At 39.6% G+C, this 23,892-nt stretch overlaps 2 protein-coding genes across 2 annotated transcripts in view; both read right to left on the minus strand.

Moving 5' to 3' along the window:
* Window positions 1–23,892, minus strand: part of LOC311291334 (uncharacterized protein) — a 168,276-nt gene that overhangs the window by 28,970 nt on the left and 115,414 nt on the right. The gene's annotated exons all lie outside the window — the stretch shown is intronic.
* Window positions 7,421–11,342, minus strand: LOC311291339 (protein NLRC3-like; the record flags this gene model as incomplete). Its single annotated transcript, XM_084410311.1, has 6 exons — window positions 11,206–11,342; window positions 10,498–10,602; window positions 10,076–10,180; window positions 9,816–9,900; window positions 9,350–9,545; window positions 7,421–9,255 (listed from the first exon to the last, which is right to left on the minus strand). Exons 1-6 carry the CDS (start codon window positions 11,262–11,264, stop codon window positions 7,421–7,423), a joined length of 2,385 nt encoding a protein of 794 aa, XP_084266437.1. The 5' UTR covers window positions 11,265–11,342.

The raw sequence follows: 23,892 nt of genomic DNA on the forward strand, positions 1-23,892 counted from the left end.
CGCAATTGACACTTTTCACACGCTCTCACGCCACACATCCATTTTCTCACGCACAGAAAAATCGCAAAGCAAAGAGGACACGGGGACTTACAGACTAGACAGAGCAGGTTACTTATGATATAAAAAAATCTCAGCTCTCAGGTTCTGACACTTTTATTACGAAATTCAAACAATAAATACCGTTTTGGTGCTTGTAAATGTGACGCGACAGATCCCTAGCGACACGTGAACCGATCATCTCTAGCTAGTAAATAAACACGAATGAACAATGTTGAAAGATACAGTACAACTTACATCTTATATCTAAAAATCTAAAAATATTATATATTACATCGCATTATATCTCTCTCTGTATGTTTACAGCATTAGGTGAGTTGTTTTTTTCTTGTGAAAAATGAATGCCTATCTTGTGTAGCCTACCTAATATTTATCCAAATGTAACATTGCCATCCAAATTACCATGTAAACATTGTAACATGTTGTCACTAAACCTAATAAAATTCAGTTTAGTTACTAAAATGTTTTGACAATCACAATACACGTATTGTGATGCAATACATTTTTTTACATCCCCCCAATCCCCCCTAACATGTGATAAAATGATGGGAACAGACTTTGCTGTGAGGCATATATCCCTAAAGTTACCTGTGGTAAAATGATGGAATAGACTTTGCTGGGGAGTTGGCTCTAAGTTTAGCCTATATTTATCCTAGCTAGCCACAAGTCTCTCCTGCGCTGGCTCAACTCCTCTGTCTCCTTCCCTTCACGTTTTCTGACAGTCGGTATTGCATAAAAACTAACTCCGGGGTTCTTATTGCTGTTGTTAGAACAGCTGTGTATTACACAACACACCATCGCGCTGTTTAAAAAAAATAAAAATACAGCGATAATACCATGGATAATACCGACGCTGCCTCGCTTGTCAATTGACAGACTGACAGTTGCCGTGGTTTCGATGTCAACAACATGGCCGCCGCGAACATTGATGACGTAAATCGAATAAGAACTATTAGGAAGCTATGTCGCTCAGTGGTCCTCACGCCTTGTTTAATGTGGGTCGCACGATCACAATCTCGCCAGCTTCGGTCACTAAACAGAGGTAATTGCTATACCTGAGATCGGTCGCATTCATGCTTACACAATCAAAGATACTTTGGTATAGCCCCCGTGATTGCATACACTTGAGATTAAAGTAAAGTTTACTTCAGTAGAGGTATGGCCACTACTACAGATATAAGTCAACCAACTTTACTTGTCTTATAATAGCTTTGGATTGGCCATGCCGTGGTTTTCCATGTACACTTATCTAAAGTAACATTAAATTAAAACAGAGGTAAGACACCCAGATTTAGATTGGTCAACCAGCACTTTTGCTGCCCTAAACGCAAATTCACTTCTTGTCTTTACAAAACACGTACACTTGAATTAGCACCAAAATATTAGTCGTCACTAATCTGATGCAAAACTTGCGGTAACATACGAATCTGTTTAATCTACTTGAGAAAACTATTTCAGAGTCAGTCGGAATAAAATCAAATATAACAATTTATTATGTCAAGTAAATGTATCATGCCAATTACATAATCATTTAAAATAAATACAAAACATCAAATGCTCTGGAATAAAAAGAGAAGTTGCGAACCTGACATTATAAAATACATGATGGGGAGTGCCTGCATACACTCTGCATCACGGGCTAATATGAGTTACAAATCGCCACGAGCCTTCTTCAGCATCTCCCTAAATACTCAGACCAAATACTCAGACTCAGACCTAAATACTTTGGGAATGGCCTAATTAAATTTCAGACTACAACTCCAATGAAATGCTGTGGAAGTACGTGAAACACAGCTCATGCTGGAAAGTCTGCAAATGTCAATGAGCTAAAGCAGCTTTGTAAGGAGGAGTGGGACAAATGGACCAAAATACAGCTCCCTCAAAAGCACTAAAATACATTAATCCTGTCACATAAAACATTGAGAAAAGTGATTTCTACCAGATATCGCCCTCTATTCTGTGGCAGATTTACCAGATCAAACAGAATCATCTGAATTCTGACTCAACACTAGGTATGCAAGTAATGATTACATCACTAAAGTATAAATTATAAACAAAAACAGCACAACTTAAGTGTTAACTTATAAGAAGTAGAATATACATATATAGAAAATACTTTATCCACTAAATATTATAATCCTTTGCAATTCTTTGCATTACAGTGCAGTACCAGGTGTTAAAGGGATAGTTCACCCAAAAATGAAAATTAGGCCATGATTTACTCACCCTCAAGTCATCCTAGGTGTATATGACATTTTACTTTCAGACGAAAATAATCTGAATTATATAAAAAAAATGTCCTGACTCTTCCAAGCTTTATAATGGCAGTGAATGGTTGTATATCTTTCAAGTCCATCAAAGTAAATCCATCCATGATAAAAGTGCTCCACACGGCTCTAGGGGGTTAATAAAGGCCTTCTGAAGTGAAGTGATGCGTTTGTGTAAGAAAAATATCCTTATTTAAAACTTAATCGACTAAAATAACTAGCTTCCGGCCTTTATTAACCCTCTGAGGTCGAAAAACGCGCCCCCGCGTTTTGCTGGACTTTTTTTACATTGTAGCACTTTAAACTTAAATTACTCCGTCATTTATGGTCATACAGAAAAAATAAATATAAAAAAATAATCTGTGATATTTCTACTTTTGTATGTGTCCACTTACAATCAAATCAAAACATTGTGCTTTTGAAAAATAAAGAAAATAAACAGGGTGTGCGTTCTGCCTCTCCGTCGCGTGAACTTTTTTTTCTTGAGCACGTCTATAAACTGAAACAAAACTCAGCGAATACTTGTCACACATTTATGAGCCATATACCTTTATAAACATTTAAGTGTGTACTTTTAAATGATCGGATTCAAACTGAAAACAAATATTTTCTGTTTAAGTAATTTGTATAAAACCAACAAGATGTCCAGCTTCTCAAACGCTTGCTCATTACAGTTAATTTGGCCACGCCCACTCGCGCAAAAGATATTCACATGCAAATCTCCACATGGAACGCGAACGCGCTCATTACCTCAGAAACAAAACACTTCATCAGTCTCTGCTTTTCGTCGAGTTTGAAAGACGTGAGTTTACATTGGATTTACCCCAGAAGAAGAACGCGATTTGAAGACAAGAAAGATAAGGTAAGAAATTCTTACATATTAGTTTGTTATTGTTGCATAAATTTCACATTGCAGTTGAACTGTTGCTAGATATAAGGTGAATATTATAATATTTAGACCCGTGTTTACTGTTACTGTGTTTGTGGATATCTGCTCAAACGTAGATATGTATATGGTAGGCCTAACCATAATGTTTTATATTTGAGCGCGATCGCGTTTGAATGTATCATATCTTTGATCGCGATCGTGTTTGAATGCATCATATTTTGGAAAAGCAAAACGCTCCCAACGGCTTCATGTTTTTACTGTTATCTAGTTTAATATCATCATAACGAATGGAAACATTTGAAGTAACATGATAATCAATATATTTTTCTCTAGCTTAGTTGTTACTGAAATCTTTTTGAAAATGTATATAGGCTGCTATATTGTTATTATTTTATGCAGCACTGCGCATAGCCTATACCTACAAGGCACAACAAACCTGTGTTCATTATATAATATATTGTTGGAAACATTTGTGTGAGTGTGTGTGTGTATTCTGTGAATTTTAAAAAGCAATTTTAACCAGAAAAATCTAAAATGTATTCCCCAAATCGTGCAGGCCTTTCTCTTGATATCAGTATGTTCACTTTTTTTATTTTTTATTTTTTTCAGGGCCCAGATGCCACTGAGTCCTGCTGACTTCAACATTCACAGTACATGTCTCTGTACATGAACATGGTAAAGTGAAAATCAAACACCTTGGAAATGAAAGGTATGTTTTTAGGAATGGCACAAAGGTCTCTTTCTTTGGATCATTGTTATCAATAAGTGTTTTTTTGTTGTGTATCTTTGGATTATGTTGTAAATAAATCCAAACAATTTTAAAAGCCATTCTTTTTTTAATCTCGTCATTCTTTGTGCAAGGTTGGTCAGAATGATGGGCCCTGATAAGCTCCTAATAGGGCCATTAGGGCGTGTCTTTGTCTTTCTCAGGTGTGGAAAGCTTGCATATTAATGAGATGATCCGCCCCTTCGCATATTGCTTTTTCACACAAAACACGTCGTAAAAATTTTAAATCAATATATTGTCTTCTCTGAATGAGCAGTCAAGGTGATTTTCACATAGTTTTAGAGCAAATATTCTAGGCTACGTGATACAATTTTCTAAAGTCTTGTGAAGAAATAATCAGTATGGGTTTCATGACCTTATTTCAGTGAGAATTTTTTTTTGTATTTTCACAAACCACGCATAAATGTCATTATCTCAAAACTACAAACTTTTACACACATGCTGTTGATATATTATTGTAGCAGAGTTTGTGCTGAATACAGTGTAATAAGACTTTAGCCATGAAAATGTCACAAGTAACAGAAATAAGCACAAATGTCAGAGCATGTCAGAACACCTCCAGGGCCCAGAAAACAGCTCAGACCCCAGAGGGTTAACCCCCAGAGCTGTGTGGAGCACTTATTTTACAAGAAAATATATTTGCCAATGACCCTCAGGATCTGTAGCTCTTATTCTGATATTTAATGTTAGATCTTTCCTTTTCTTGGAACAAAATGAATGCTTAATGTCACTTCAATATTACTCGATGAAAAAACACAACACCAATAAAATTGCTCAATGACAGGATTGATATGGTATACCCACGTTGTTACAAATAAAGATCTTTGAATTTTTCACAAAAGTTGTCTTGCACTTTTGCCTCCGGCATCGTCCTGTCAGTCATCGCTCCTCACTCTAGTCATGTGACTCCTGTGGCTCAACTTACCTCAGTATCTCCAATTTACACTTTATATTATTCAGTCCAGTGCAGAGCAGCTTCACTCCTGAATCCTGCAGATTATTATTGTTCATGTTCAGCTCTTTCAGATTGGTCTCTGATCCAAGAACTGCAGCCAGAGCTGAACAGCTTTTGTCTGTTAAGTTACAATCATTTAACCTACAATAAATCACAACACAGAATTAGATGGAACACATACAATAAATTTTCTATATACAAATATGAAATACATTTTTACTTAAGGCGAGACACTACAGGTGAATAGGGTAAATTTTTTAACTAGCAGATATCACCATGAAACTTTCCCAGTTGATTACCTACATTAAGATGAGAAAAAAATTTATTACAAGTTTTCTGTAATTTAATGTTTAAATATGCAAATCAGGCAATATCTAATCAAATATGCACTAATTTGCATATATTTAAAAAAACGATATCTCAGTATTGGATAAAGCCAGGTTAAAAATTATTTTTTCATTGTGTTCACATATTAGATGGGAAAAAAATTACAGAGGGATTTATGGATATCTACTTTTGTTATCCTGTAAATCAGAAAATACTGTCAATAGCCTTAAAAAAAAAATTTTCGCCATGTTTTTTGGAATAAAATGTTATATAAATCAGGCTAGGAATAATATATTTACAAATCCCTCTGTAAATGTCTTCATAATATAACTAGGTACAAGTCTGGAAAGTTTGGTGTATATAGGTGCTACTGAAGTGGAGATTTCGGACTTGGAGAATGAGAGAAAAGTCATTTTGAGAAAACGGGCTTTAAAGATTTTTCATCAGCCAATGAGATTGCGCATTCAGCCCTTTTACTTTCACGATTGGTTGCTGATAGAAAGGAAATGACCATATTTGGATCCGACAGGATTGTACACAACATAGAGAGCTTCCTAACGGTGCTTCTGATGACAGGCTGACGGCAGAGATCGCGGAGCAGCACGTTGATTAAGAACGCGAACTTTTGTTGAATTTATGAGAAATCTACAGACGCAAACAGACAAAGTGTAATAAAATAAAGACCTAAATGTGTATTTCGGACTTTTTTTCAACACAAGTCTGAAAGAAGACGTGTTATTGAAGACAAATATCCCCAAATCTCAAAATTGACCAGTAAAAAAAAAACGATGTTTTTGCCTGCCGTGTCTCGCCTTAAATATTAAATACATTTTTACATAAACAGCATATACAGCAGAGGCTGAGTTAAACTAACATTCATCTTTAAAAACTACTATTTCCTGTACATTGGTATTTTTTATTCAGTGACAAATAACCTAGATAAAATGAAGCATGTTTGAAAAAATATTTGTGTAAAGCTTTTATAGCTATAGGATTTTTTCTCTATTTATGTGAATAGATGGAGTTTAGGTTCTTGCCACTGTTGCCTGTCTTGCTTAGTTGGGGATACTTACTATTCAACAATATTATTGACTTGACTGCATCGACACCATTATATGAGACAGTTCACACTTTTATGGCAAGTTAAAGGCCTTTCACTATAATTCTAAAAATGCCTCCATTCACATGTACATGTCTTTTTGACATAAAATCTTTAATGATTTGAGTAAAGCTAAGATTACTTAAACCTAAGAACCTAAGAAATGTTATTTGTTTTTACTATTTCAAGATTAAGGTCAACCGATGGCTGATGCAGATATCTTAGAGAGCAGGGTGGCCAATGGCTGATATATCATTAATTTAAAGATAGTAAAAAAGCATCCATATCAATTGCTGAAATTAAATTTAGTTATTTTACTTAATTACTAAATTAGAAAAATATATTTAAAAAAAATATGTAAAAAAGAGATTTTGAACGATAAAAAAATTAAACTTTTTTTGTAGAAAAAAACATCTTAAAATGTATACATCAAATATGATACAACAGGCTTTTGATAAATGTTTATTTGTAAATCTCATGATCTACATATTGCATTACATTGTTATTACATTAAACTACAGAATTACTCATAGAAATAAGCATTTAAAATATCTAATAAATGATGTAGTAATATATATGTACTTTATTTAAGTAGCCTGTTTTATAAAAATCTCAATGTTTTATACTATAACCTTTCAGAGTCTCATTATACTTTTTGACAATATAAATTACATCTGTACCAAATTACATTCTTTCCCCTCAGTTTGGGTATATGAATAAAATTATTTTTTCTTCCTCAAGTATGAGTATGAGCTAATATATATAATTCTATATAAGTCATACAAGTCTGGTTTATCATATGATACAAAGCAAACATGCAAACATTTTTACATGGTATTTTATATTTTGTATTAAGGTTTGATAAACTGTCTCCACACACACACACACACACACACACACACACACACACACAAAACTATTTCATATGACAGGCTTTACATGTATAGGTTCATGTTTATGATGGGGAATCACTATAGAGTAATGTAGATAAATGCATTTTTCAGATGAGAGCTAAACATGACAAAATATATTAAAAGACTTACAGGGCTCTTCTGGAGGTTTTGATGACTGCCGATAATCTAATGAGACACTCGTCTGATTTCTTGAATTTCGGAAGCTCAAACTCCTCCAGCTCTTCCTCTGATGTCAACAACACAAAGGCTAAAGCAGACCACTGGGCAGGTGAAAGGTCACCAGATGAGAGACTTCCTTTGCTAAGGTGGGTCTGAATCTCTTTCACCAGAGTTTGGTCGTTCAGTTCATTCAGACAGTAGAACAGATTGATGGATCTCTCTGCAGGAAGATTATCTTCTAATTTCTGCTTGATGTACTGAACTATTTCCTTGTTGCTCTGGTCATTGCCGTCTTGCTGTGTCAACAGACCTCGTAAGAGTCGTCGATTGGACTGGAGTGACAGACCGAGGAGGAAGCGAAGGAAAAGGTCCAGGTGTCCATTGTCACTCTCAAGCGCCTTGTTCACTGCAGTCTTGAGAAAATCAATCATGGTTTCATTTCTGTTTTCCTGTTCTGTAGACTCATGATCAAACACACTTGTCTTGTTGATGTCTAGAAACAGATGTGCATAAAGGGCTGCAATAAACTCTTGAATGCTCAAGTGAACAAAGCAGTACATGGTACCAAGAACGATCCCTGTTTCCTCCTTAAAGATCTGGGTACACATGCCTGAGTACACTGATGCCTTATAGACGTCAATACCACAGGCTTCCAGGTCTGTGTCATAGAAGATCAGGTTGCTGCTTTCCAGCTGATGAAATGCCAGTTTCCCCAGTGAAAGGATGCCATCTTTATCCCAGGAAACATCTGGTGTGTATTCTCCATCATACTTTCGGCGGCTCTGCTGGATCTGAAAGCGGAGAAAGTGTGTGTACATTTGTGTCAGAGTCTTGAGAGTGTCTTCAGTGTTTGATTCCTGCATTGTTTTAGAGATCTCATCAGCCTGAGTGTTTTTCACATCATTATTTCTTTTCTCCTCCAGAATGTTCTGGAGAACAGTGGCTGAAATCCAGCAGAAGACTGGGATGTGGCACATGATAAAGAGACTCTTTGATTGTTTAATGTGATCTAGGATTGTGTTGGCCTGATTCTGATCAGTGAATCTTTTTTTGAAGTACTCTTGCTTTTGTGCGTCACTGAATCCTCGTATCTCTGTCAGCCGGTCGATACAGTCAGGAGGAATCTTACTGGCAGCTGCTGGTCTGGTGGTGATCCAGATGAGAGCAGAAGGAAGCAGATTTCCCTTCATGAGGTTCGTTAGGAGAACATCCAGAGAGGCTGGTGACGATACATCACGCCACGCCTCATTACAATCAAACTTCAGAGGAAGGCGACATTCGTCCAGTCCATCAAGGATGAACAGCACTTTGAATCGATTCCTTCTTGAAAGGTTCAGTCCTTTTGTCTCTGGGAAAAATTTAGTTATAAGGTCCATCAAACTTAGTTTTTCTTTCTCCTTTAAGTTCATCTCTCTGAATGGAAGAGGAAATATGAAGCTGATATCTTGATTTTCTTTTCCTTCAGCCCAGTCCAGAACAAACTTTTGCACAGAGACTGATTTCCCGATGCCAGCGACTCCTTTTGTCAGTACAGTTCGGATCTCCTCGTCTTGTTCAGGTGCTTCAAACAAATTTGTGCATTCAACCTGTATCTCTTGTGCTTCATGACGCCTGGAAGCAACTTCAATCTGTCTCACCTCATGTTCAGTATTGACCTGTTCACTGCTGCCCTGAGTGATATAGAGATCTGTGTAGATGTTATTCAGAAGTGTGGAGTCACCTTGCTTCGCAATTCCTTCAAACACACATTGATACTTCTTCTTTAGGCCACATTTCAGCTGAGGAATGAAGAGCAGCTCATCTAAACACAGGAACAGACAATAGATAGTTTTAGTCTACATTTTCTCTCCTACATTTATAAGAGACAATCTGACAGATGATCATGAGTCTCTTACCTTCTAGAGCATCAGCGACTTCATCTTGCTTCATCTCTCTCAGGTAATGTAGTGTGAGATCAAGAGCTGATTCTTTGATACTGGATCTGTTCTCAATAAAGTCCTTCACAAAGTGTTGTGTGTTCTCTTTTTGTAATATTTTCTTTAACTTCTCCAGTTCATTCTTCAGAAATGTGATTATTTTGCTCTCAAGATCCTACAAACAAAAGTAAGAGAAAAGACAGAACACAATTGAAATTGCAGAAAAAAAAAATTGTTCATCTACATTTGGTCAACACTATTTATTTAATAATTATAATACATGTACATAAAAAAATCCAGTTAAAAGACTAACATGCTAACCATGTTGTGCTAAAATGTGTTTAAAAGAAAAATGTGTTCAAGAAAATTTCTATAAAATTTCTTTGTTCAAAAACATATTTGTTAGTTAGAAATATTAAACATTTATAAAAATGTGTTTTCCTACCTGGAAGATCCTTAAAATGTTGTCTTTGAAATTCTGGTGGTTCCTGTGAGTCTGAACGTCTGAGTCTAATGTCTCATATTGAAGCCTGTAATCAAATTAGTAAAATAAAATACTAACTGATATTTTACAGAAAGAGAAATGAGCATTAGCTGTGAATACTCTGACAAATATTTGATCTAAACATGTTTCATGATTGGTATTCACTGATACAACTTTTAAACACAGTCAACATGTGACAAAAAATTTGTAACACAAAATACCTTTTATTAGATGATGGTGTTTTCTCACTGAACTCTGGTGGATAATCTTTAGACCAGTCACTCTTCAGAGACACAGAGCTGGACACATGTGAGCCTGATCTTACACTGATGACACAAAGAACAGAGAGAAAACACTTTACTACAAGAGATACTTAGTCTAATTTGAAAAGGTTTGATGTTGCAAATAGTAATTAAATGCAGTATATCTGTGTATTTGTTCATTTATGACCATGCTGGATGGATGGACATGTTTAGTTGCATGATCTATTTTCCATAGTGAATTTATGCCTCCTTGTGGCTGCCTGTGTAATTGTGTTACTGGAATGAGTTTCATAAATCCACTTACACAGTCAAGTTCAATCACATACACCACTGTGGACAAATAATATAACCCTATAATGTAATGTAAACACACAAAATACCTTTTATTAGATGATGGTGTTTTCTCTCTGATGGTTAGCCCTTCACCTTTTGACTGATCACTCTTCAGAGACACAGAGCTGGACACATGTGAGCCTGATCTTACACTGATGACACAAAGAACATAGAGAGAGAGAGAGAAAACACTTTAGTAAAGGAGGATCAACTGTGTCTGAAACACATCTGTGTCTTTATCTAATCCTCCACAGAAATACACACACTCACATAATCAACAGTTCTATAGTTAACAATCATTTTATTTTACTGGCTCACATTAGTTTAACAATTTATTTAATATGCATGAGTGAGATTAAATATGTTGAGAATTATAATTTAAGAGAACATGTCAAGTTTTTGTTTATTCACAGAAACGGAGAGCAGAAATGTCTGTGCGACACAGTTTTGTTAGCATACTTCAATTAAATTAAGTGTATAGTTGTTTTCTAATGCCTATCAATAATTTTATGATCTAAAAACTAAAGTCATTTATTTGGATTAATTCAGCGTCTAGAAGGTTATTAACAAATTATTAACTGTGATATTTTCTATAGAGCAAACAGGGCTTTATAGACAATTTCAGTGTTAATTTAAGAAGTTCAAAAGTTGTGCAAAGCATTTGCAAATATAGAACAATGCTTAAAGTTTTGTTATTGACAGGGAAACACAAAGTTCAGTCGAGTTTAAACTGATGAAAACAGACGCAGTCTTACCTGTGTTTCTCTGAGAGACTCATCTGAGAGAGAGAGTCCTTTCCTCTTTCCTCTGACATACTGCAGCTAAACTGACACTGAAAACTGATCAGCACTGCTTTCTCTATCCTTCAACATCACCTGGAAATGACACCATTTTACACAGATGAAGAACATCTTATTTAAGACAATAATGAAGAATGCTGAGTTATCATCAACAACAGCAACAGCAAAAACAATGTATAAAATAAAGTGAGTTACAAACAAATATATTGCCATGTAAAATAACCGAATGGTCTTAATCATTTCAGATTGTTCAATGAGTTTAACTGACTCTAAATATGAATTTATTGGGGAAGAGATATTTACACTGTGCTGGGAAAACTGAACCCAATTTGTTATATTCTCTATTACAGTATAATATCATTTTACAATAATTTTTACCCAATCTTTATTCATTGTTGAATCGTTTGTCATTTAATCATTACTTCAAGTTCACATTGGTGGTTGATTTCATTACTTTCAAATGATCCTAAAATAACTGATTAAGTAAAAGTAACCAGAATTATAAAAGAAATACTGTATAACTACTCATCATAATTGCTATATGAACTGAAATATTCAGTTTAATAACCGCAGATTGTTGTTCATTGACGTTAGGCTTCATCTGTCTGTCTACTGTAAATGTCTGATTCAAATATACTTTCGATTTCACATCACAAAAACAACAGTCTAAAACGGACGAGGAAATGGGAGAAAACTTTCAAAAACATATTTGTTTTCAATAACCCTTTATCAATAAAATGTTTTGTTTCAACTTCAAAAGATTGTAATTTCTGCCAGATTCTTCGTCTGTTCGGAGTAGCAGAAGAACAACCTTCTGTAACTTCACATTTAAATCACGCTTAATATACAATATGAAGTTCCTAATTATTACAAATAACTTTAATGGAGAATGTATTAAACTTACTTGCAGTCTTGTCCACTAAGAAGAGAATTTGTCAGTATTTTAAACTCAGTAACGCTTGTTGTCAGTCCGCGCGCGTCGTTCTCAGAATCTCTTCCTGGTCTCGAAGGATTGTGGATTAAACACATAAATGGCGGCGAGTGTTATTAGTGAGCAACAGGTTTAGGTGTCAACAGGTGTTGTTACCTTCGTTTTCCTCTTCTTCATGTGTTTTACAGGAGGGTTTGGAACAGCTGAACAGTTGCACACCGACACCTACTGCACTGGAGCGGGATATTATACCACATATATCTCTAAATCCTGTTTAAAACCTCTTAAATAGACATTTCAACACTGCATCTGTTATATTCCCTGTTTCTGGACTATTATCTAAGATACTGGATATTGTAAATGACTGACATCCTGAGGTTTGTATTTATTATACATTCAATCCTTTTGTTTTGTATTAGGACACAAATGACTCATGATTCAGAAATAGAGCTGGGCGATATGGCCAAAAATATCATCATAATTTGTTTGTTCACAATTAAACTCCATAGAGTAAGCTACCTTTTAATTTAGGGCCCAACTTTGTTTTATTTTTTCCCTAAAGCATGTTTTTATTATATTTTTCTGGATTATATGTTTTATGATTTAATACAAATGTATCATCAAATATAGCATCTTTTGAAATGAATTCAAACTTTCTTTTAAAATGTAATCAGTCAGTTTCAGTGTGTATTTGACAGTAGTTTTCTCAGATGAAACGGGGAAAAGCTTGTGGAGTGACTCTGAAGAGCAGCTCTGGAGATGAAGATCATGTGGATTGTCCTCATACAGTGAGACTGCAGATGCTGGTGTGTGTGTGTGTGTGTGTGTGTGTGTGTGTGTGTGTGTGTGTGTGTGTGTGTGTGTGTGTGTGTGTGTGTGTGTGTGTGTGTATGTGTGTGTGTGTGTGTGTGTGTGTGTGTGTGTGTGTGTGTGTGTGTGTGTGTGTGCGTGCGTGTGTGTGTGTGTGTTTTAACTCACAGACCATGCTCTGTCAAAGTTCCCTGACATCATCATGCAAGATGTGAGATGCATCATAAGAAAACTACATCAAGCAAGCTGCTGCAAAGAAGCCCATTTGAATAGAATATTTTTGTTGTTATATATTTGAACAATTATTGTTTGGATTTGTGCTTTCTTTAGGAACTGATTTCTTGCATGACCCTACCTTAAACATTGTGTTTACTGTTGTTTTGAACTGGAGTGTAAATGTGTGTCATTGTTGTTTTAAGTTTATCTGGAATCCAATACAATAGATTTGTTTGAAATTATTCATTTATAAAGATAACTTATGTTTATAACATATATAATTTATAATATATATTGTGGTAGATTTTTCCCTAAACCTAACTATCTGGGGCGTCTCCAAATCGACACCCAATTGATCTTATTACCTGAGGCGTCTCCAAATCGACACCAATACCTTTATCTGGGGCGTCTCCAAATCGACACCAATACCTTTATCTGGGGCGTCTACTAATCGACACCAATACCTTTATCTGGAGCGTCTCCAAATCGACACCAATACCTTTATCTGGGGCGTCTACTAATCGACACCAATACCTTTATACTCTAGCTCTTGCGTCTTCAGTCGACAACTGGCCGAGTTTCTGACTAAATTGCTTCCCTAAACTACTTCAGCTTCCTTCCTAAACTAGCTTCCTGCGCAGGAATAAATCGACAAACAGACCTGCAAATGTCCTTTAAATGCTTTAATCACGGCCAGGAGACCTTCCCGAGCTGTTCTCAGGGAATCTCTCCCAAGAAGCAAGACCGGAGGATCTCAGACAAATTCCATTGAGAATCCCACCGTAAAACACGGATACAACAGTTTTTATAGAATCGAGAAAACAAATAAGACTAGCATGTCACCTTCAATATGATTGGTTCAATTGGTTCAAAAGCCCCAACCTTTTTCCTCTGTCACTGGCACAAGCAAACTCTGATTTTGTGATTACTTATTACAAGGTTTGAGAACTAGTCATCTGTCTAGTTTCACTTCCCTAGTTGTTATTTATACACACACACACACACACACACACACACACACACTCAAAGTCACAAGTTTTCCCCAAAGAGTTTGGAAACATTTAAAAGCATATGAATTTTGTTCCTGCAAGAAAAACAAATGTTAGTTGATTAATTAAAGTTGATTAATTAAAATCCATCACAATATCTATATATAGTTATATCCAACTGTTTATTGTAGATTGTGAAGATTCCATTATCTGTTTATTTGGGGTCAGAGAACATCCTTAGCTCATACATCTCTTTGATTTTGTGCTGGATGTAAAAAAATAATAAAGGTATTAGTTAATAACAAACAAACAAACAAACACTTTAAATCAACATGAAGCCATAATATTAATAAATAAAATATGGTTTAATTACAGTTTAAAAATGACTTCCATAATATTTTATTTTAGTAAAGCTATGCCTGGATCAGCCAACACAAAGTTTTGCATACAACAAGAACTAGTTAATGGCCTTGTGTCAGAACTAGGGGTGTAACGATTCGTTTTAACAACGATTCGATTCGTATCGCGATTCGTGGTTGTCGATACGATTCAAGGACGATATTGGTTCATTTAGAACGATACGATCCGAAACGATTCAGTGACTTGAAATCGATTCAGTGACTTTTTAGCCAAAAATTCTTGAAAGGGAATCAGGTATCAATTAATTATGCGCGTGCAATTAAAGAGTGCACGCTACGAGCACAGTATAACGATGACAGGACATGAGATTTCGTTTTTCTGAGGTGAGAGACTTTATTTCGTTACAAGTTATGAAAATAATGATAGAATAATGACACTGACATATAGCCTGACAACATCATCTGACCGCAGATACTGAATCTGGACAACACGTTTTTTTCTAATTTAACACGTAACGACGTTGCATGCTTGTAGTTTATTTTGTGCTTTATATATAGGCTAGTGAAACGATATAAGCCTGCAGTGCGCGCCGCCGCATTTGCGCGTGCAATTGAAGAGTGCGCGCTACTGCAGTAGCCTATACATAGTTCCCACAGGCCAATTAATGTCACGTGACCTCCCCGGAGACGCCATCTTTGAGGGCATAAGCTGCTGTGTTTACAAGGTTTTACAAGCAAATTTCGAAGATTTTTTCCTATTTATAATGTTTATTAAGATTATAAAGACACTCTATTAACACAAGACAGAGAGAGGTACAATGCGAAAATTTCAGTCATAAATGGTGTTGATCCGTATGCGCTAAACTGAGCACTGATTTTGCAGCTTTGGCTCAGATACTGTATTATCCATGTGTACCATTATCTGGTATTGGCTAGGAGTTTTAACACATGTAAGCAATTCCGAGCCTGGAAATATGTGCATGAATATGAATATACACGGTATGAAAATAAATAAAACTCGCGTGCAAATTAATGTAACAGTTAATGCGGAACTACTTTATACGCGGGTTCTTTAGGGACATAATCTGAGATTGCAAGGCTGGAATGTGAGTGTGTGTGCGTCAGTCTGTGTCTGTGTGTGTGTGTGAGTGAGAGAGAGAGTCGCGGGCGCGATCGAACAGTGGAAACAATGTTGTTTTTGTATGTTTTTAATACCTCATCATTTTGTACATACAGAACATCATTCAAACTGCAAAGTGTTAACTTATATTTGTGTACACTCGCAATAAAAAACAACAAATTCTTGCGTGTTTTGAGGGAGTTTCTTTCCTGTTTATCCTCGCCAGCCATAACCTCCATCGTTGTTCTGACAAAAGCTTTGTCTTGTCACATTCATGAAGTCTAATGACGGGTATACTGTAAATCCAAATTTAACTGAACCTCCGGCACAATTTGAACATCCATTGACCCAGCAGGAGATGACCATTTTCACTTTTTATCACGAAATTAACTCGTTTCAGCTTCTTCGTCTAATGTTCTGCCCACAGCATGCCCACAGAAATGGCGCCGGGTCGGCAAATGCCCGTATGTTGTGACGTCATGTGGGAACTATGTATAGCGGCTGAGAGGACAGGAAAGTCTTTCTGAGGTGAGAGACTTTGCGCTGCTTGTTGTCTTTGCGCTGCTGCTGGCACGTCACGCATGGCGATCACTTCTAACGTTTAACGCCTTTATCATTAAAAGTGCTAAGAAAAAAACATCCTTATAAAGTCTGACGTGCTTAAATCCAATGCGTTATTTCATAGTATCGATACAATCGATTCATTACCTTTTAAAACGATGTTAGATCGATATATGTCTAGATCGATATAACTTGCCGAGCACAGATCGATGTAGTTGGATCATTAAGAATATGAATCGATACATCGATGTAGTTGATGAATCGTTACCCCTGGTTCACACAGGACGCCGAAGCGACACGGAACGGAAAATCACGCGCGGTCCGGCGCCTGCCTGTTCACACTAGACGCGTATTCTCCGCGGCGGTCTACAAGCGCTTCTGCTCAGTTGTTGTTTATTCAGAGCTGTTTTTTTACATCATGGGTAAGTAAGTAACCTCATAAAATGAATACACCATGTTTCTGTAACCAAGAAGTTTGTACACTTCTTGTATTAATACTTTTTGTTAATACTCGCGGTATTATAATTTGAAAATTGCTTATATTTTTTTCGCGGCTCGCGAAAAAAATAGACCAGACGCCGAAACTGGCGCTTCACGGCGCACCGCGTCTGGTGTGAACGACACCATAGGTTAACATGGGCGCCGAAAGGAAGCGGCCTCCGTTCCGCGCCGCTTCAGCGTCGCTTCGGCGTCCGGTGTGAATGGGCCGTTACACCCCTAGTCAGAACACAACAGGTATGAGGATACATTTGGTTTTAAAACTTTTTATTCTAACTTTAAAGCTAGATTATCCTTTGAAAAGTGTAATACAGTATTTGATTTGGGGGGAAAATCTGGAAAACTACCTTACACATGCAGTGTTTTCACCAACTGACCTAAGCCGTTGACCCCTGAAGTTATGACTTCTAAAGGCCTCTCATGTGTAGATTCACTTGGTATTGGTATTTTGTAATTTAAACATCTGAAATTAAAAGTACAGTCATTTTTTTTTTTTTTTTTTTTTATTAGCTAAAATCATTGTCTTTATTCATAAATATGTCCTCATTGGTGTAAAATTACCTCTGCCAATGATCTGACTTATCCTCGTGAGCGAATAATTTCTTATCTTTATTTACATGGAACGGGTAAGTTCCATGTAACTTCATGTCCATTGTTGCATTTGAAAAAGCGAGGCGCTAGAGAGCACTATTCGTTTAAATGCAAAATACAATTTCACCATCAGATGGGAGAAATTCCTACACAGCGTACCTTTATGGACTAACTTGTAGGGTCTTTAACAAAAAAAAGCCTCCAAAATCGAGGAGGTCAGAGGTCATGCTTCCTGCTATGGTATCATCAGCTCTCCCCAAAGTCTGTATCAATCACAGCCTGTCGAATCAACAATTTCTAACATTTTAAACTTCTACATATATTTTGAGTAGATAACCGATAGTATATCCTCAGTAAAGGGTTTCACCCTGTGTGTTTCCACACTGATTAAGGATAGTTCGGGAGATACAAGAAAAAAATATATATATACACTTTTTATTTATATATTAATTTAGCTAAATCTAATCTATCTATCTGTTTAAATTTTTTAATACATTTTAGTAACATCTGTTATTATTCAATATATTTTATTTATAATAAATTAATTTAAAAATAGAGATTAGTTAATTTTTTTAGAACCGTGTGTGTGTGTGTGTGTGTGTGTGTGCGCGCAAAACAGCTTAGAAATTATATTAAATTATTTATTTATTTATTTAATTTTTGAAAATGTAAAAATGCCTTTTTCTGTGATGGTCGTGTTTAGGTGTACGGGATAGAATATGCAGTTACAAAAAATCATTATGGCTATGGACAAAAAAATGCTGATTGAATCTTTTCATATAAATGAAATTTAAGATGATTAAGTACAGTTTTTCAACAATCTAAAGTTTTTGAACAGACATTGTTTAATAACAATTATACTTGATCTAAATGAGATAAAATACCTTTGAATAATTTCAAGAGTACATGCAGACTCTTCTGGATATTGAAGATTCAAACAGTAGTAACTGGAAAACAGCGAAGCAATACCAGTGATAAAGTCTGTGTGTGGCCCCATGACAACTTGCCCTTCGATGGACAGCAACCATGCAGCAGACTTAATCATATCACCTGAAATAAACAAAAGTACCAAACATTAGGAAGGACCTGTAAGACCTGCACTCACAAAACAAGAGGAACTAATGGTCAAGCATTTTAATGTTGTACAAACATGCATTGTTATAAAAAATAAAAAATAAAGTAATGTTAGTTAAAAGGACTTTAAGGAATAGTTCACCTAAAATGAAAATTTGCTCATAATTTACTTACCCTCAGGCAATCAAAGATCCATCCACACGACTCCAGTCATCAAAGAAGTCTTTTGAACCAAAACCATTGATCAGTTCTAAAAACAAAACAATACTTGAATTCTTATCAACTGCAAATCTGCACTGCCGTCCAGCTGTGCGGTGCTCGTTCGTGAGACGTATTGCACAACATATTGCACAAGGAGAGTTTGGTAAATATCACGCGTGACGTCATCATGTAGACATGGTCATCCAGGATAAACACATGAAGGTATAATTTTGAACAATAATAATACAAATACAAATCTAGAGCAAAGAACATTGAACTTCTGTACAGCGCTCCTCTTTTAATTGCGACCTTACCTACATGATGTCACGCGTGACCTTTGCCAACGCAAGTTGTGCAAATCCCTCTCATGAACAAGCACTGCACAGCTGGACGAAAATGAAGATTTGTTGTTAAAAGTATATAAGATTTGTTTTGTTTTTAAAAATGATCAATGGTTCGGGTTCAGAAGACTTTTATTTGTCTACTGGAGTCATGTGGATTATTTTTATGCATTTTGGACAGTCAAAAACCAATGGACTACAATCTCTTTCAATGTTAAAGGTGGAGGCCTGAAATAAAATTTCTGTTTTGATGAAGAAAGAAACTCAGAAATATTGGATGACCTGAGGAGGAGTAAATTATCAGCAAATTAAATTTTTTTGGTGAACTATTCCTTTTACAAGACTTAACTCACTGCCAATATAATTCATAGACAATATAATGCAGAGGTCTTCAGCCCTGCTCCTGGGGACCCACTGTGCTGAAGCAGGTTGGAAATAAACTTTGCAGGACAGTGGGTCCCCAGGAGCAGGGTTGAAGACCTCTGTATTAGGGGACTGGACACATGTAGGTTTGACCAGTGGTATACTGAATGATGATAGTAGGACCCTATGATTTTTTTTTCCTATTTGATTACATTTTAAAAGATTGGTTAAATTATTTGCTTTATGAATGCAATTGATTATACATGCTGTTTGATGATTAAAATTTAAATTAAACCATGAATATGGAATCCATGAAAACTAAAACTAATTTGGGAAAAAATCAAGCTGATTTCATAGGGCCTTACGTTAGGCATTACCTTGGACAATCAAGCGAGGCGTGCTTGGCAATCTGGTCATCCTTTGGACGTCGGCAGCTGTGGCAGATGTGTCTCCGACGTGTCGTCGGGGGAGTTCCCTGACGAATTGGGATCACACTAGGGAGACCAATTGCCTACGAGTGAATTAAAACGAGCCACTGAAAATTGGCATGCAGGATTTGCATTCCACAGCCCGCCTACCAGCGCAGGTATAAAAAGGCGGAAGCGACGCATGCATAGTGCTTTTAGCTTCGGAGCCGACCGGTTGTGTCCTCTCTGAGTGAATGAGCTTTAAGATTGTATCTATCTTATGTTTTACGAGTCTGCTGTTTCGGGAGGGGATCTCTCTGTGTTGGTGAGACGCCGTTTAAGCGACCGCGCGAATTCCTGTCTGCCGGCTGCGTCTACATGCTGTTAATTCAAAAGCTGTTTTCACAGCTGGTAAACGGTTGAGTGCGCACAGCGGGCTTGCAGTTTCCCCGCTGTGTTGCCACGTTGGGTCCCTGTGTGCTTCAGCACAATAGAGAGAGTACTTTCTTCCTGAAAGAGCAACACGAGTGAAGATCGCGTCCTTTTCAGGATGACGTTTCACTCGTGTGTTTCTGGATGCGATCGTTTCCTGTCCTCATTTGATGGCCACGTTCATTGTTTCACATGCCTAATCAGTGTGTGAGACTACGTTCGTGGGTGGTTCATTTTCTCTCAGGAGTGCATGACCACGTCGGCACGTTGTTCGTCTCCCCTTTTTAAAGGCTCGAGCCGCTCAGCGTGCCGTGTGCCGTCGAGCGCCGGCTGACAGCGTGGGTTGTCACGGCAACCCAGCGCGCGTCATTCGGCGCTCTAGATGCGCGGTCGAGACTCGCATACCTCTACGAGGTTGAGTCCCTTTGCTTATTCCCCAATCTAGTTCCTTTTCTAAAAAGGGGAGGACTACTTTGGCTAATGAGCATTTGGTGATCTGGGGGTTACAGTGTGGAACGTCTTGCCAGGTGAAAGACCCTCACGAGCTTCCCACTCCTCTAGCGCATCGCAAACATGCTGAGACTGTGTTCGTGGGTGGTTTATGCTTTCTTATGAGAGCATGACCACGTCGGCACGTTGTTCGCCTTGCCTGAAGGCTTGAGCGCCCAGCGTGCCGTGTGTCATCGAGGCGATGGCCACGTTCACTGTCTTGCATGCCTGGTTGACAGCCACAATCACTGTTTCACATGCCTAATCAGTGTGTTGAGACTGCGTTCGTGGGTGGTTCATGTTCTCTCATGAGTGCATGACCACGTCGGCACGTTGTTCGTCTCCCTTTTCTCGTAAAGGCTTGAGCCGCTCAGCGTGCCGTGTGCCGCCGAGGCTTTCGGATGGGATTCTGGTCCTTCTCATGAGGGACCAAGCATTTCATTCGGGGCTCCAGGGGAGGACAGATGTCGTTCGCTACATCGGAGAGAGGGCTGTTATACTCTGAAAATGATGCTGAGTTCCCACTATAATGGTGTGTTCTCATGCTGAAGATTCAGACTTGACAGCCACACTTCCTGGGTCTAAAGTGCCTGGATGGGTGTGAAAACTTTTGGCAGTATGGAAGCATTTTGGTGCCAATATGGCAAGCCAAACATGCCTAAATCTGCAGAAGTTTTTCCTCTCTCACTACCCCTGCACATTCAGTGCACGTGGGTAGTTCTGATTCGGGGTGGAGCTGCGCTTAGTGACTGACCGTGATTAGTCACAGCGCTGGCCCTCGGTCAGACGATGTCCACACTGGTGGTCCAGAAGCGCCTCAAAACCAACCCGCTCGGAGTTCGTTTCCCCCCAGCAAAGGGAAGGGAAACGACCCTGAGAGGAGCGACCCAGAGTATGTGATGTCTGCTCTTCGGGAGTGCGTGTCATCACCACTCCTTCCCCCGGGGGAGGGCCGGGTGGAGAATTTCATTTCTGTTCCACCGCTGGTCATGAATGCAGCTGGGCCCGGAGGCGCAGAGACCAGGACACGAGGAGTCAGGGCCTCGTTCCTCGTCTCTCCCCCTCCCCTCGTCACCGGGCAGCCCGCAGCAGAATGCCCACGGGCCTTCTCTGCCGTCTGCCCCCCGGTGGAAGCAGGTTGGTGTCAAGTTCCACGCCCAGACCCCACTCTCGGTCGCTACAATGCCACCAGAGCCGGGTCCCTGCCTTCCACCTCGCTGCCCCTCCGCGGGTACGGCGGTGGTTCGGGTGGGCCAGTTGGGACGGTATCTGAAAGCCTGGCTAGCGCTTCCGGGTCCGTCCCGATGGCTCGTCCGCACCATTCAGTTCGGCTATGCAATTCAGTTTGCACGCCAGCCTCCCAAGTTCAGGGGCGTCCAATTCACCCATATGTGGTCAGTGGATGCCCCTGTCTTGCGGAAAGAGATCGACGTCCTGCTGGCGAAGGACGCGATCGAGCCGGTCCCTCCTGCCGAGATGAGGTCTGGGTTTTACAGCCCCTACTTCATTGTACCCAAGAAAGGCGGTGGGTTACGGCCAATCCTGGACCTGCGAGTTTTGAATCGGGCCCTGCACAAACTCCCAAAGTCCTACCCTTCGGGCTGGCCCTGTCGCCCCGTGTCTTCACGAAAGTCGTGGAGGCGGCCATTGTTCCCATGAGAGAACAAGGCATTCGCATTCTCAACTATCTCGACGACTGGCTCATTCTAGCTCACTCGCGAGATGTGTTGTGCACAGGGACATGGTGCTTCGGCACCTCAGCCGGTTGGGGCTTCAGGTCAACTGGGACAAGAGCAAACTCTGCCCTGTGCAGAGGATCTCTTATCTCGGTATGGAACTGGACTCGGTCGCCCGGACTGCGCGCCTCACGGAGGAACGCGTCCAGTCAGTGCTCACCTGCCTCAGGTTCCTTCGAGGCAGGACAGCGGTTCACAATTTCAAGGAAACAATTTCAGAGGCTCCTGAGGCATATGGCAGCCGCAGCCGCAGCCGCAGTAACGCCGCTCGGCTTGTTGCATATGAGACCGCTTCAGCGCTGGCTTTACGATCGAGTCCCGAGGTAGGGGTGGCAGAGTGGCACGTTCTGGGTCAAAGTGACCCCGCATTGTCGCCAAACCTTCTCCCCGTGGTCGGATCCTGCGTTTCTTCGGGTCGGAGTGCCCTTAGTCCAGGTTTCCAGGCATGGTGTGGTTTTCACAGATGCTTCTGCCATGGGGTGGGGGGCCACATACAAAGGGCATGCAGTCTCAGGTCTGTGGACGGGGCCCCAGCTGCATTGGCACATCAACTGCCTAGAGTTGCAAGCCGTACGCCTAGCCTTGTGTCGCCTCAAGGGGTTCTCAGACACAAGCACGTACTGGTCCATACGGACAGCACTGCGACCGTTGCGTACATCAACCATCAAGGTGGTCTACACTCCCGTCGCATGTCGCGACTTGCCTCCCACCTCCTCCTATGGAGTCAGAAGCATCTGAGGTCGCTTCGTGCCGTTCATGTTCCAGGGGAGCTCAACCGTGTGGCAACTCTCACGGCTGCCTCCCCTTCCAGGAGAATGGCGACTCCATCCCCAGGCAGTCCAGCTGATTTGGAGTGTCTTCGGAGTCGCACAGGTAGACCTGTTTGCCTCTACAGACACGACCCATTGCCAGTGGTTTTACTCCCTGACCGAGGGGACCCTCGGCACGGACGCCCTGGCTCACAGCTGGCCCAAGCATATGAGTCTCTGGGTGAGCCTTGTCCTCCCAGGTAGCGCGCTCACTCTACTAGAGGTGTTGCCGCTTCCTGGGCTTTGGCTCAAGGCGCCTCGCTGACAGACATCTGTAGAGCTGCGGGCTGGGCGACACCAAACACGTTCGCTAGATTCTATAGCCTATGTGTGGAACCTGTTTCCTCCTGAGTACTCGCTACGGCCAGTGGTGCGAGGGAATAGGTTGTGTCGGCTTGCTACGCCACTCCGCGCCTCGGCCGGACACGTGCGTCTTTTGCTCCGTATGGCGGCCAACGTCGGTGAGCCTCGTGAGTTCCTCCATCACCCCTTCGGTGCCAGGCGTGGCGGACCGCCCAGCGCCAGGTCTGCTACCTCTAGTAAGGAGTTACTAGTAGACTGGGTGTTTTTTCCAGTGGTCTCTACGGTGACCCATGATGCCACGTGCAGTTCAGCCGTGTCTTCCCCTTGACAGACTCGTTCTGTCGTCCCTGTTGAGTACGCTCCCACTTCCCTTGGATTGGGACTACCTCAGGGACTGCTATATGTTTCACTA

The sequence above is a fragment of the Rutilus rutilus genome (assembly GCF_951802725.1).
Source record: "Rutilus rutilus genome assembly, chromosome: 6".
NCBI lineage: Eukaryota > Metazoa > Chordata > Actinopteri > Cypriniformes > Leuciscidae > Rutilus > Rutilus rutilus.